This window comes from Symsagittifera roscoffensis, chromosome 3 (genome assembly GCF_963678635.1).
Source record: "Symsagittifera roscoffensis chromosome 3, txSymRosc1.1, whole genome shotgun sequence".
In the NCBI taxonomy this organism is placed as follows: domain Eukaryota; kingdom Metazoa; phylum Xenacoelomorpha; order Acoela; family Convolutidae; genus Symsagittifera; species Symsagittifera roscoffensis.
Genome location: NC_087064.1, coordinates 26,372,760 through 26,388,278, shown reverse-complemented (window position 1 = coordinate 26,388,278; position 15,519 = coordinate 26,372,760). Strand labels below are relative to the sequence as shown.

The following is a 15,519-nucleotide window of genomic DNA, read 5'->3' as shown; positions in this document are numbered from 1 at the left end:
TAAAATATGTATTCTTTTTGATCAGCATATTTTAAGATCAAAAATTTTAAGCTGTGAATTCTTTTAAGCAGTATATTCTGCGCGCTTGTTTGAAATGAATATTTATACGAAATTACGAAATCATTTTTAAAAATAATACGTGGCTAAGTGGCTAGGAGGAGATTCTACGATAGATCATTTAGGGGCGGGGGCGGGGAGAGGTGGGGGGGTGATTGGGTGATTGAACGGTTCATCCAATCTTTTTAAGTCTGAGCCCCAGATTACATTTAACAACGAGGTTTATCTCTGCTTCAGAATTTCGAGGCTTCTCGCTTGTGACAACATTTTTGACTCCGACAACGATTTGACCTCTTACTTACACAAGCAGTGGCAAGTTTCCGACCATCATCACCAGGAGCAAACATCTCAATCTATTCCTTATAAGGAAAAAGTCGAAACAGTTTGTAGAAATCGAGAGGAGTTCCTGAAAGCGGAGATTGAGGACAGGTACTCGCTCATCAGTCGTCAGATCAACCACGCCAGACTGGCATTTCTTGCTCAATATTCACAGGTTAGTTAAAACAGTATTTTCGGGTTACATCAATTTGATACATATGGAGTTTGTTATACTATGAAAAGCTTTGTGACTCTAGGTTTTACGCCCAATTCTCTGAGGATCATCAAACATCAACTTTTTTAACGAGCAAATCAGCAAAATTTGTTTAGTTTGACTCAATCAAAATACGTTTCGTCCCGGGTTATGTTCAAAATTCAATCATCTAAAAAGATTCTCCAAAAAAAATTGAAACGAACTGCAAATCTGCGAACGGCAAAATTACAATCTGCGAACTGCTATTTTTTTCACTTTCATTTTTTTTGTAAGCAATACTGATCAGTTTTTTTGCAAAAAACTCTGTTGTCTATCAAATCAAATGTTGATTACAAAATGAGTTATTTAAAGTCATGATTTCTTTCATAATTTTGAATTTTCTTTCATAGATAATAATTCTGGAGCCATAGATTCGTATTGACATTTTTCTGTAAAAGACAACTTTGCTATTATCTTGACCAAAAACACTTTATTCGGCCAGGTTAGAGGTTAATTTAAATGCTTGATAGTTGTGTACAGTGTGTTTTCAGAACACGTTTTTTATCAATCATGGCTCAATTCGCTAAATTTTCATAAGCATGCTGCTAAAGTTTCAAACTTTTTTGTCATCATTTTTTGATCAAAGTAATCTGAATTTGAGAAAAAAATAGTTTGAAACTTTTTTTGTTTTAATTTATTCCATTGGTTATGTCAAGCATGCCTTTTGCAAAAAAGTTTGCTTCACTATCCTAAAAAATAGTGAATTGAGTGAAAGAACATAAAGAACGTGTTTTTGAAAACACGCTGCAGGCCAATTCAAAGAAGTGATTTTTAATTCAATCGGATCAAGTTATTTTATACGTCATTTTAATCTCAATTTTTTTCTTGCAACTGTTGAGACATTTAAGAACATGTACTAAAAAAACAGCTGAAATACTTTTTTGCATGATAACCAATCAGTCGGCTTGCAACGTCAATAAAAAAAGTATAAGTTAACGTTTAAAAATAAATTTGAAAAAGTTAGTTTTCGTTTAATTAGGTCGCGGTTTTTTGCCGCGGTCTCAAATTTAAGGTTTTGTGGTTTTAGTTTTGGTTTTTCATGCGTTCAATTAAAAATCAATGGATAAATAGAAGGCTTTGTACGTTCTAAAATCTCGAAAGTGCCACTGCCGTCAAAAACTTGGATAATTTTTTACCATGAACTCATTTTTTTGAGTTCTCAATGCAATGCAAAAAAAAACCCAGTCGATCCATTTTCTCAAAAACGTGTCAATAATGAAAAAATTTTGAAAAAGTTTGTGCAAATATACTTTTTTCTCTAAATTTTTTGAGTTAACTTGATTATTATTTTATTATTAAATGTCTTTGAATCGATTGCTTTTTTAGTAACCTCTAAACGTAATGAAGACTGTTATAAGGTCTTGGGGTTTTTTGTGTTTTTTTTTCAGGCAGTGAGTTTAAAAAGCTCTCATAACTACAGATGTGCATTCATAAAGATATTGCATTTATGTATTCACTTTGGTATATATGCGCTCGCTAAAATTGAGCCAATATACGTTCTTCAAAAATGACTGTGGAAATGGCGCAAAAAGTGAATGACTTCAAATTTCGAAACAGGAGTTAGTTTTTAAGTTGTCCCAGCAAAACCACAATTTTGACTATTGATCCAGTTTTTTCAAATTGGGTTAGTTTTATCAAACAAGTGTCAATCATAAGTGTGTTTTGAAATTCAAAAAGCTGTGAGGCCATGTAATTTTTTTTGCTTCGAAATTCGAAACTGAAAATTTTTTCTGTTTCCTTGCATTCACTGACTCGTTTCCAACTGTCTATTGGCTATGTTAGAGCTGTTGTATGACAAGCATATCTTTCCGACCCTTGAATTTTTCCAAGGACGTCTTAAGGGCTACCATATTCTAACTTTAAAGGTATAATTTCACCAAAAGATGCAGTTTTTGATTCAGAATTTTCTTTGAAAAGGCTCTGAAAAAAAACATTTTTTTTCAGAAAAAATATTTGTGGGGCAAAAACTTTTGCCAAAAAATGTAATTTTAGGGTTTCAGTAAAGCTTCAAAAACTTGAAATGGCTCATTAAAAAAACATTGACAACGTTTATTTTATCGAACTTTATCTTAAACTAGCTTTACGTCGGTGAAATTTGATGTTTTTTTTTCAATTTGTTGAATTATTTGACGTTCTTTCAAACAGTTTGACGAATTATTTAAACTCAATTCAGTTGAATTGATCAGATGATTTGAATTGAAAAAAGCTATGGTCACTAGTTTTTGTACAACTTCATTGTTCCAACTCACAAAAAAGTGACAAAATTGAAGATCTAACAAAGTATGAACCGCAGAGTGTAAAATTAAACAACAGCCTATAGGAAAAACCAACCTACATTTTATAATTTCCACCCTAAATGGCTTCATAAAAAACCAATTAACAGCTGTTGATTTCCAATCAATAGTAAACAACCTTGCAAAAATTGGTCTCTTACCAAATCTAAACACCTCCTTTTTCTTCGTGACCAGGCTTTCAATTGCACCAAAAATCAGATCCGAAACTAATGTAAAAAAGGTTTTCAATTTTTAGAACCTAGTAGTGAGAGGTGGCAATATAACAAAGCTTATCTCAGTTTTTTAAATTGCAGCATAACTTCGGCCAGTGTGTACTACATGTTATATTTCGTAATATTATTTGCTTGTTTGGTATTCACAATTATTTATTTTATAACAAATTGAAAAGTATATATAAATGTTCTTAAACATTCGAGTTCGGTTGTGTATATACAAAAACTGTTTGAAAAAATAAATGGGCGTGGCGTTGAATAATTATAAAGTATATCCAAGATAAAAACTAGCAAAATAGCAGAAAAAATTAAACTATAAAACAACTATATTATTCAAGCTGATTTATTAAAATTTAATTAGTGCTTTACTGTTTAATTTACAATTTTTCTCAAGTTGGAGTTTTTTTTAATTTTGAGTCTTTTGTTTACGATAAATTCATTAAAGAAAATCGCTCCATAATTGATTTTTCTCTCGAGAGGTGAGTTCGATATCCGAGATTTAGCCTCCGGGACAAAATTGTCACTTTTAAAACAATCGTTTTTCAGCATATTTTGCTATTTTTTATGGTTGACATCGTTGATTGTCTTAAGAGTCAAAGATACCTGGCCTGGATTTACGTTAAATTGCAAAGTATACAAAATATGAAGTTTCAGATTTAATTGAAATGTTTTACGCACATTAGTTTTGAGTCTTTTTCAACAAAAACGGTATTATTTGCTTCAAAATGTTTATCAATAAATTACCATGCTAAATTAACCACATCAAATTAAATTAAATTTCTTTAACTTAACTTCTGGCAAAAACTACTAAGTGAAAGTAAAAGTTTATTTATCAGATTGTCTATTATAACAATCGTACTTTTTTAATTCATCTAAAGTAATTTCAAAAAAGACGTTTCCGATTGCGCTCTTTGCGCATGATCAACTTTGACAATTGTTCTAATTTTCCAATTCCATTCCTCCGCTACCCAGCCCCCTGTCATTTTCCCGCCTGGCACAGGTGTTGCATTGGACAATAATCCCAATCGAAACTGGCAAATCAAAACAAAAACACACTTTGGAGGAGGGCACGTTTTGTTTAGCAACTTCATTAAAACACTCACTTTATTTGGCAAAACTTAGACAATTGAAAAACAAATATAGTGAATAGCTTCCGGCAAGGTAATTATAAATTTGGTCTGAAATGAAAGTTGACGAAAGCACAGTTTCTTTACGAAGCCAAATTTCACCTCCTGCTGGCCTACTTTCAAATATCCTTCGGAAAGAAATAAAGCCGTTCTTAATTAAAAGCCTGACTTAAAGTAAAGTCTGGATCTGAATACCCGGCTAAAGTTTGTTATGTTTATTGTCGCAAACTCGCAAAATTTTCTTTTGTCGCAATTTAATTGAAAACAATTCACTTATTTTTTAACCTCTTCGTGCTATTTCAAGATAAATTTTCCTCAATCATTTCGCTTTTTTTGTGAAAATTACCATTCCATTGAGAAAAAATAGTGATTTCTGATTCCCTGAACAAAATAGAATCTAGAACAAATACGTCAGTTGATTCAGTTTGTTGGTATAACAGCGGTAATCCTGGCTATTGTTTATGTTTATATCCGCTGCAGTGAAACCAGTTATCCCCCGCCTGTTATTGCTGGATTGCAAAATTAGAGCCTGGTCCGCCGTTTTTCAATTAAATCAGACTTATTCGGCTGTCCGATTCGTCTTTGTTTGTTTCGTTATTTGATTACGCACATGGTCAGATTACAGTTATACCACCTCTGTAAACAATCAGCGCATTCCGTCTTAGTTTTTGCTTAATCCTATTTTCCAAACTGTCTAAATAATAGAAAACCGTTTTTTAAACTATACTTAAAATGCAGCAGTTTCGGTTCTTTTCACTAGAAAGCAAGATGATCGTGCAAACTTCTTCGGGTAAGTTATAAATTTATAAAAACATATTTTGAAAGATTTTGTTGTATCTAGTATCATAAGGCTCCAGAGACCAATAATATTTTTGTTCAACCAAAAAGATTTCAAAGTTTTCGATTTATTCAGAAAACAAGAGTGTTTGCATGCAACAAGACAGCTCGTATCAAGGCAAAACCCATAGATATTGTGACTGCTCTTTGAAATATCAGCAGAAATTTAAAAAAAAATCGACAAAAACTTTTTAGAATTTTTTTCGTTCAATTCCCAACACACGCAATATTATGTACACGGTGATTTTTTTATCTATAGTAACAGCTTATAGAGAAAAATGGAATTGTTTTACTTCATTTTGGATTTATTTATTCGCCCCACCGGCTATTCGTTAAAAGAAAACTGATGAATAGATTTCATTAGTTATCCTCAATTGGCCATTTTGGAACCCCCATAGCTTTACAAAAAATTGTCACAAGGGTCATATTTTTTTTTAGCTCAAGACATCATTATCTGCTCAAAGGTATCGAAGATTCTGTCTGAGAAACAGTTAAACATAAAAGTTAAAACTGGTTGGTCTAAATGTAAAAAAACAGCAGGCGGTTGGCAAAGTTTCAATGAACTCAAGCAGAATGAAAAAAGATAGACTTTTAGAGTGCTTCACTCAAAAGTTATATGGACTTAGAGCTCTTTGAGTTTCAATAGTTTTCGAAATTGACTAATGTTTTTGAACAAATATACCATTAATTTGAGAAAACTTGATCAATAGGTAAAAAGCTTGTTACTCTGAGAATTCTAAAAGTTGAAACATCTACCAATAAAACTTGAAATAGAGAAGGAGTTTTGATTAAGCTTTAGAAATAAGCATTTGAACAACGTGAACATCTTCAATACAGACATTGACAATTTAAAACGTCCCTAGTACAACGTTTAAAATTCCGATTCGTCAAAGACGACAACTTAGCAAAAGTTTTACTGGCAAACACTCATTCACGCAAACAGTTCCCCCTTGCCAAATGTAAGCGCACCTAGTAGCCAACACCTTGTTGCGAGTTGTAGGTAGTTACAAACTTTTGTGACCAATTGAAACATCTCTCCATTAAATCAACATAAGGAGGAGATAGTTCACTTGGTTAAAATGGTTAAAAGTAAAATTTTTCAGCCAACCCGAAATGAGCATAGTAACTGCAAGCATTACTGTTTGAGTTTGCTATTTGTTTTTAGGGGGAGATTGTTCATTTCAACTATTCAGGGAAAATGTATTTCAAATGGGCCAGTGTTTACTTAAGAGTCCCAGTTCCCTCTTCCTTGTTGTTTCGACTTTCGATACGAAAGTAACGGAATATTTGTGCTCGGGTGGGTTTTTTTTCTTCAGACAAATTTCGACTTTTTAACTGGACATTTTTGTATCTGGGCAATTTTTTATATCATTCAAAAGCTGTTGTTGTCCTGAGCTCAAATTTGAAAAGATATTTCGATATTTCACCTGTGATCATTTTTCGTAAAGTTATGGGGGTTTAAAGATTGCCATATTGGCCAATTTGGGACAATTAACGCGCGATATGTTTCGCGCTATTAACGCGTAAGCGGAGAGTTAATCCGTCTTAAAATCGCTCCAAATTGGTTAAAAGAAGCTTTTTTGCCATAATTGATTGGTTACAAGGAGCTAAATCTATCTTTTTGTACTTTAAATGGCGTGGGGTGACGATTTTCATGAAAAATTTCAAATTAAAAAAAAAAATTTTTAAATTTTTTTTTATTTAATTTTTAAATGTTATTACTGCTCCATAAAACCTTAAAAGGCAGTCGGAACATTCAGGGCTTCACCCTGATACGAGCAGTCTTGTTAGATTTAAAAGCTTTTCAAAATTGTGTAAAAACTGTTCGTGCAGTAGTTCGCAAGCAATAATGGTTGTAAATTTGTGTTCAGATGTTCACGCCGACATATGTTTTTGTTCTGAATTTCGAATATACATATATATGCTCTGGGACATTTTTTAGTCGAAACAATTTCCATAAGGAGAATTTTTCACTCGGAGGATCGCTCCTTGGATATAAGACGACCCCGCTGGGTGGGAGCACTCTTACAACCTAACTCAAATTTTCAAATTACTCGTTTCTTTTTGCCGGAGAAAGTTTAACGGAAATTAATACGAGTCGCAAAATTAAATCAGTACTCAATTCAATTTGAGTACCGCGCATTTAGTAACTCAGATTTTCTTGTTAGTAACACAAATTTAGTACCTCAGATATGCATTTTCAGACAGTTTTATATGTAACACAAATTTGTTAACTCAGATTTGTTTTTTTTTCAAACAGCAGCATGCACTTATATGTTAAATTAATAGAGTTATTGCTCCGACTTTCGATACGAAAGTAACGGAATATTTGTGCTCGGGGTGGATTTTTATTTCTTCAGACAAATTTCGACTTTTTAACAAGCCATTTTTGACGGATTTTTTTAATATCATTCAAAAAATATTGTTGTCCTGAGCTTAAATTTGAAAAAACATTTCACCTGTGATCATTTTTCGTAAAGTTATGAGGGTTTAAAGATTGCCATTTTAACCATTTTGACCAATTTGGGACAATTAACGCGCGATATAATTCGCGCTATTAACGCGTAAGCGGAGATTTAATCCAATTTATAAATCGTTCCAGATTGGTTGAACGAAGCTTATTTGCCATAATTGATGTGTTACAAGGAACGAAAACTATCTTTTTGTACATTATATGGCATGTGGGGTGGGGTGATTTTCATAAAAAATTTCAAATTTTAGGAAAAAAGTTTTTCATTTTTTTTATTTCATATAATGTTTTTATGTTATTACTGCTGTCCTTCAAAAGCAGTCGGAACATTCAGGGCTTGGCCCTGGTACGAGCAGTCTTGTTTCTTTTTGTTTTCATTGCAAATCATGTGAATTTAAGGTTTATTGAAAATATAAACAAAACTGTTGTTATTCTGAAAAAATACCTAACCGGACTGCTTTTTGAGCTATGCGTTGATTATCATGCTGACGTAAAGATTTGATGCTAAATTGCAATTTTAAGATCAATTATGTTTCCGACTTTCGATACGAAAGTAACGGAATATTTGTGCTCGGGGTGGGTTTTTTTTTCTTCAGACAATCTTCGACTTTTTAACTAGCCATTTTTGACGGAATTTTTTCATATCATTCGAAAGCTATTGTTTTCCTGAGCTTGAATTTGAAAAAATATTTTACCTGTGATCATTTTTCATAAACTTATGGGGGTTTAAAGAGTGTCATTTTTGCCAATTTGGGACAATTAACGCGCGATAATTTTCGCGCTATTAACGCGTAAGCGAAATTTAATCCGTCTTAGAAATCGTTCCAAATTGGTTCAAGGATGCTTTTATGCTATAATTGATTTGTGCTATCACTTTGTACTGAATATGACGTGTGGGGGATGTTTTTACATAAAATCTCAAATTTTTTCAAAAAAATTTATTTTGTTTTTTTTCTATTACATTGAAATTTTTAATGTTATTAATGCTCCAGAGACCTTAAAAGGCAGTCGGAACATTCAGGGCTTCGCCCTGATACGAGCAGTCTTGTTTTATTTAGAAACTAATAGAAAAATAGTTTTTTTGAATAGCCAAATGGTTTTTTAAAGATCATTGAAAATCTAGGCAGACTTTTAAAATCTGAATGAACACTTACATGAGGCAATTATCGGATGCTTTTAGGCTCACATGCTTCTTGCTGTGCCTTAAGGTCTCAACTGGATAACTAAATTCGATAATTGGAGTTTTATCCTAAGGCCAATTTCAAAAATTAATTTTGTTTGCTCTATGGAAAAGCTGATTACTTTAAGCAAAACAAAATGGCGTGCAATTGTATATAAATGTTTCACTTAAATAGCCTCTTATGCAAAATCATTTTGACGCGCGCTGAGGCTTAATCATAGTGCTGCCAGTTTTTTAGGCTACTTCATCTATATGCTTCTTGTACAGTTCGCGCCTAGGCGAGTGAGAGACAAAACGTCGTTGTTTATTGAGCTTTTATGCCTCAAAGCTTGAAATAATGCATCCAATTGAGTCAGAAAGCGCTTTTTTCCGGAAAATTGACAAAAACAGATAAATATCTTCTTAAAGTTTACTTGAATAGGTCAATCTTTTAAGAAGGGATTAATCTTTTTATCAATCTTTAGGTCAATCTTTTTATTCGGTAGTGGCTAGTCAAGAGTAGAAAATTGTATGAAAAAACAAAAACAAATAATCGATCCATTCTTTTAAAGTCGAAATCATAATAGGCTTGAGTTTATAACATAAAATAAAAAATATCGAAAACCTATTGCTGTGCAAATAACTCACAATATTCTAACCAAAAATTCAAGGAAGAAAATCTGTGCCCTCGTCAATAGCAGATTTGGAAAGGGGCGGGGCAGGGCGCCCTTCCTTGGAGGATTTGAACCCTGGCCATCCAAAATTCTTCCAATTTGGGTTATTGTTGTAAGAAATTCAGTTGTAGCAAACCAAGTTGAAAAGTTTTCATGAAATTTCGTCTAAGTTGTTGGCCTGTTTTTAAAAGTAATGAACGTAGTGAGTACTCTTATATATGTCTTGCTGATTATTTTTCAGGAAAAAGTCTTAAAAATTTTCATGACTTGTGATTTCTTTTTTGTGCGTTTCCATTGTTAGAAGGAAAGCAAACTCCACTATCGAACAACAAAATTGTAAACGTCACAAAAATTGAGTGCATTTCCTTTGTTAACAGGAACAAAAATTCCACTATCGTACTACAAAAGTGTATACGTTAGGAAAAACGTGATCGACTTCTGATTTCGAAAATGAAAATGAAATAGCAGGTTTCCCAGCGAAATAAAAGTTTAACCTATTGATCCAGTTCTCTCAAGTTGGGTTTTTTGACAAAAAAGTGTCTATCATAATTTGTTCTACCATTTCAAAAAGATTTAAGGCCATCTATTTTTTTTCGAAATTCAAAAAATGAAAGCTTTTGAAAAACAAGTCAGTTTTTTTTTCAATTTCCAAGCGTTCATTACTATTTTCCAACTGCGAGTTGGCTGTGCATTTTCTTTTTGCCTTGGCGCAAAATTTGTTTTGAAAACTGGTGTTTCTAATGGTTGAAAGAACTGAAATTAATTAGAAAAAAGTCAAAAAGGGTTCAAAACTGAGTTTTTTTTTCGCTCAAAGTAGTTAACCGACGACGAAAAAAGCTTTGTAAGGAAAATCTGCACTGTCGTCAATAGCAGATTTAGAAAAAGCAAAGGGCTGGACGCTCTTCGTTGAAGGATTTATCATCCTAACCACCCAAAAAAACTCCAATTTTGGTTACTGTTGTATGACAGTTAGTTTTAGCTAACCAACATTTAAAAATTTCAACAAGTGTCGTCTAGGTATTTTTCGTCTGTTTTTTATTTTCAATTGGCCTGTGGCGCAAAAATTTCGATGAAAATTGGTTTATCTAAGGGTTGAAAGAGCTTGAAAAACCATTTTGTCCATCTAGAAAAACTGATATCCTAGATCCGCACCTGACCCTGATGTATATATTTGGTTTTCTTTGAAACTACTCAAAATTAGATCATAAATAATAAGCTGAAATTACTTCGACAGAAATTAGGTTTCAAGCAAAAAAAATTATAGGAAAGGAAATATACGAAGTCAGGCCGAATAAAATTACAAACTACAATGTAAATTAAATATAGCAAAAAAAATTTACAAATCTACATTTGGGCAACTAATTCAACAAGGGATAAGCAGAAAAATAGCATACCGACAATTTACATTAAAACGGAATATTTCCGTTTAAAAAAATTACATGTCCTGTCAGATCCAAATCCAGGACTTTTGCCGTCCCAAGCGTATTCGTTACCAAGTATGCCGGAGACGTAAAACAAATGAATTTGTTGTGAACAACTTAGAATTGTCACTTCTAATTTTGACCATTCTGTGATCAAAGTTATTTAAATGGAACAAGTCTAGTACCTGATTGGAACACCCCTGCTGGTAGCGAAAGTAAATAGCATTCTCTAAAATCCAAAACTAATCAATTATAAACTATTATCGCTGCATGTTTTCGTTACGATCTTCATTATAAAAAATATCTCGTTTTTAAACTTTCAGGCAGGAGGCTTTGTCAGAAATTTATGCAGGCAAAATGGCAAATTATGTCAAACTTTAAAAAATATATATCAAAAAGCCATAGCTAGAAAATCCAGCAACAAGATTTTTAATCACTACCAGGTTCGTACTAAACTCTCGAATCACCATTGTCGTGTTCTTTTAAATGCAGATATACGGCGCAGAGACAATTCACCACAGACAATTCAGCCGATTTGAAATACAGACAATTCAGCCAAAAAAATTCAGACGATTCAGCCAAAGACAATTCGGCCTATTTAGATTAAAGAGACTAGATAAAAGGAAAATTTAAAACTTTTCTAATTTGATTAGAGTCCGAAGGCTTTCAACACTTTAACAAAGAAATGTGAAACATCAAATAACAAATTTCAAGGATCAAAACAAACTTGCTTTGCATAAAGTTTTCAGATATATGTACATTGAAGGTACAAGTTTTAAATACTTCTGTATATGGTCTCGATTGTAGTTTTTTGCGTTTTGAACGAGTTTCTCATTGGCGAGTGAATACTTGGGCCACGGTTTTCTAATAACATCACCGGACATCAGTCTCTCTACCTTTATTTTGGCAATTTTGTTGCTCATATTTGAAACGTGTGATCAGCTTGGGGAGGGCGGGGTGCTTTGTCGACAGAAGTTTATTAAAGCTGCCATTCCATGCCTCCAATGCATTGTTCGTGCGAGGTTCACCGCTGAGCACCAGATTGAAAACGTTCCAATCGGCAATGTCAAATTCGGTATTGTAGGCGCTGCATAAAGAGGCAGGTCAATTTGGGCGTTGACGACAATCTGTCGGGGAGCGTTACCAGTGTTTGCGGCTTTTTCTCGAACTTCGTTAGCAAGTTTCTTAGCTTGAATTTTTGAGGGGCTCGGTAAATGAGCATGCTCGGTTTTTAAAGTGAATTCTTGCTGTTCGTCCAAATAACCCACTGCTCTGCAATTTCCAAATGTACATTGCCATTTAATGAGACCGTTCTTCAGTTGGTTTTTTTCACGGTATCTATAACCATCAAGACAAAGATGCTTTTTTCCGCGTTCAGATATTACGAATTCCATTTTACGACAACTTTTGCTGAAAGTGAAAGATTTAGAATGATTCAGATACTAATCAGTCAGTTGTTCAAGCTAGTTACTAATGAAGATTAATCAATGTTAATTGTGTATATGGACAGGCTAACTGCAAAACGTAGGCGTTAAACGCGGTACTGGTTTCTGGTTGGACAATTTTTTAATCCAAATTAGTTTATCTTTTAAAGAAGTTTAAGTTTGTAATTAGTTTCTACCAACTACCCAAATTACCTTGAAGGCCGTTGCACCCTCCCCCGCCTAAGGCACGATAAGAATATCAGCGTAACTGAGTGGCAAGTACGTGGTAGGGGTGGTCAACCCTTTAACTGATATCCTTTTTGACCGCCTGTAAAACTCCCAATCTCGGTTCCAATTTCGTGTAAATTGGTTATTTTTTAAGTATTGTGCAGTTTCTTGTTGAGTTCGATTTATGCTTAGGTACTATTCTAAAATTGGGATTATAATGAATTGCATAAAGTTTTTTTAATGTTTATGTACGTTTGTTTCTGTTAATTATATTTGTTTTATGTGCATTTGAAAGGAATTAGTTATAAGTCGTCTAATGAAAGCTTTGATGTTTTGCCGCAAGTGAAAAGTTTTTGCGCGCACGTTTTAAAACTTTAAAACTGTCTGAATTGTCTTTGGCCGAAATGTCTCACTCATTTTGACTGAATTGTCTGAATTTGAATTTGGTTGAATTGTCTGTGACCGAATTGTCTGAACACCCAGATATACCTACTTGATTCCAGTCTACCCTATACCATTCATTATACCCTATGCCATTCTACCGTGCATCGACACTCAACTAATCTACCCTAAACCAATGTACGTTATGCTGAATGACTGCATTAGTAGCACAAGCTTAAAAGTTTCCCTTATCTATTAGTTGAATTGCAATAGCGCAAATAGTCATAAGGGTTTCATTCTGCCCGTGATGCGACAATTCGTAAAAGGCAAAAATTCTTAACAATCAAAAATTCGACAATTAAGCGGGGAACACTGATTCACGTGCCATATTCTTCTTGTGCCGGATGTAAGCGCAGCGGAGCGAAGCGAAGCACGCGTATTCTACTTGCCAATGCCTCGTTACGAATTGTCGCTGCTACAAATTGTCACCTTTTACAAATTTTCGCCCTACCAGTCTTCCATATTAGGAAGATTAAAGAACCTAGATAATTTAAACAGCTTCAAAAAGTTTAATACAAAAACCCACCAAAATTTTCTAATAAAGCCAAACCTTTATCTTATTTTTTTTAAAACTCTTATAGTCATACTGTTTTTTCACTAAATTCATCAAAAATAAAAAAAGTGTTACTATCTCTAAAATTTCCAAAATACAGCAAAAAGTTTTCAACCTTTTTTTAAAACAAATTAAAAGTTGAACATTTTTTGAATCACGGCAATAAATTTTGACTTTTTTTTAGCTATGGTGTTAAAAAAGACTTTTTTTCCTTTAATTTTTCTTGTTAATTCGGAAAATACCAATTTGATTTAGTCCTGCACCCGCATCCAAGTTTAGGCGTAAGTTTTGATTATAACGGGTTAATATGATGATTTTTTGACAATTATAATTGATTATAATTACCAAAATTAGGTCTTTAAAGGGTTTTTAATTGATTATAATCGTGATATTTTCTAAGAGATGATAATCTCTTATAATCGATTATAATTGATTATATTTCTTACTAAAAACCTTTAAAATCAATAGTAATCGATTATAATTGTTTATAATCTCTTATTTTGCGGAAATTTATCTATGCTCGAATTATATATTATGGGTTATCATTTTGTGTCAATAAGAAAATCTCTAAAAGAGAGATCTGTTGAGCACTTTGGTTCATCTGAACACAAAATTTTACCACGAAACAAAAGTTTCATAGAGATCCTTTCATATAAGTGGAAATGTTCCCGCGGTAGATGAAAAATGAATTTTCCGAATCAATCATGAAACCAAATCAATTTGCTGATGTTTTGGTGTTTAAGATAGCTTATAATATGCATCACAAAACAACTCTAATGGGAAAGAAATAAAAAAAACTTATCAAATTGAATTAATTGGAAAACTTTAAAAATATTTTTCTCATTTTTCATAGGAACCAACGTCCACAAAAAATAAAAAAATATATAAGCAATTTAGATGCAACTTCGAAGAGAAAAATGGACATAAAAAAGCGATAATAATAAATTATAATCGATTATAATTGTATCGAAAAATAGACGAATAGATAATTGATTATAATTGATTATAATGGATTATAATTAATTATAACCTGATTTTGAAAAGAAAGATTATAATCGATTATTAATTGATTAAAATCGATTGTTTCTCAATTTTAGTAAGACTGGTACTAAAATCGTGATATAATCGATTATTAACGCTTGAGACTGGATCTGGGCAGCTTAACAATCAATTGGTCTCGCTTGAAACTGGATCCGGGCAGCTTAACAATCAATTGATCTCAAATTTCAGAAGAACCTAATGCTGTGTTAGTCAAGATCTTTTTTTTTGCAAAAAGTTGCAAACAATCCAAAAAATCTTCGTCTTTCAAAAATTTTTGCAATAAACGTTTCACAGAAAAAATTGGAGATACAGTTGAAGTAAATCAGGTTCTTAGATGAATAGTTTTTGGTTCCGAAGCGTAATTAAAAATCATTTCAGTAATTAAACAAATATCAATAGTAAAATAAATTAGTTTTGCAACTGAAATATGCCAAAAAATCAGAAGAATTTCTGAGGTTTGTTCACTGAAAACTAGTCTCGCTGCCTTCGATAGGTTCTGAAACGCCTCGTTGTTATTTTTTACTTCAAAATTTAACAAATTTTTTGGGAAATTGCTAAACAAAAACCAATCAAGTTGAATTTTGAGTGAGGCCATCAGACAATCAGAAATGGTTGGATCAATCATCAATTTTTGCTGATATACAATACTCGTATAACTCTCCTATTACGCTAGAAAAACAAACGTGTCATTCGATGCGAATAAAACTATATAAATTAATATAAACATAAAAGTCAAATTTTGACTTTATCTCTATCACACTGTGTATTTTTTAAATAGATGTATTCAGCAGAACAGATGATCCAAATCAAATACCAAACGACTTGCCTCATTTCATTTAGAAAACTACTCAATCCGCCGTTTACGCGTGTTATATTATATGAACGCGTTAATTACCCCAAATTAGCAAATTTTTGTTTAAAAAATCACAGGTGAAATTTGTTTTTTATTTATTTGAGCGTCAGACAAAATTTTTCAGATGGTTTAAAAAATGTTGTCAAAAAATTTACCC

General features: G+C 32.7%; 1 protein-coding gene across 3 annotated transcripts in view; it reads left to right on the top strand.

Moving 5' to 3' along the window:
• The window catches only part of LOC134842901 (uncharacterized), a 70,111-nt gene that overhangs the window by 22,754 nt on the left and 31,838 nt on the right, over positions 1-15,519 (top strand). For 2 of the 3 annotated variants that reach the window (XM_063859418.1, XM_063859417.1), the window contains exon 4: positions 295-550. In XM_063859418.1, the coding sequence (XP_063715488.1) occupies positions 295-550 (256 nt within the window). Of the gene's footprint in view, positions 1-294; positions 551-4,901; positions 5,052-15,519 lie in introns of those variants that run through there. The other variant, XM_063859422.1, reaches the window with a different exon arrangement.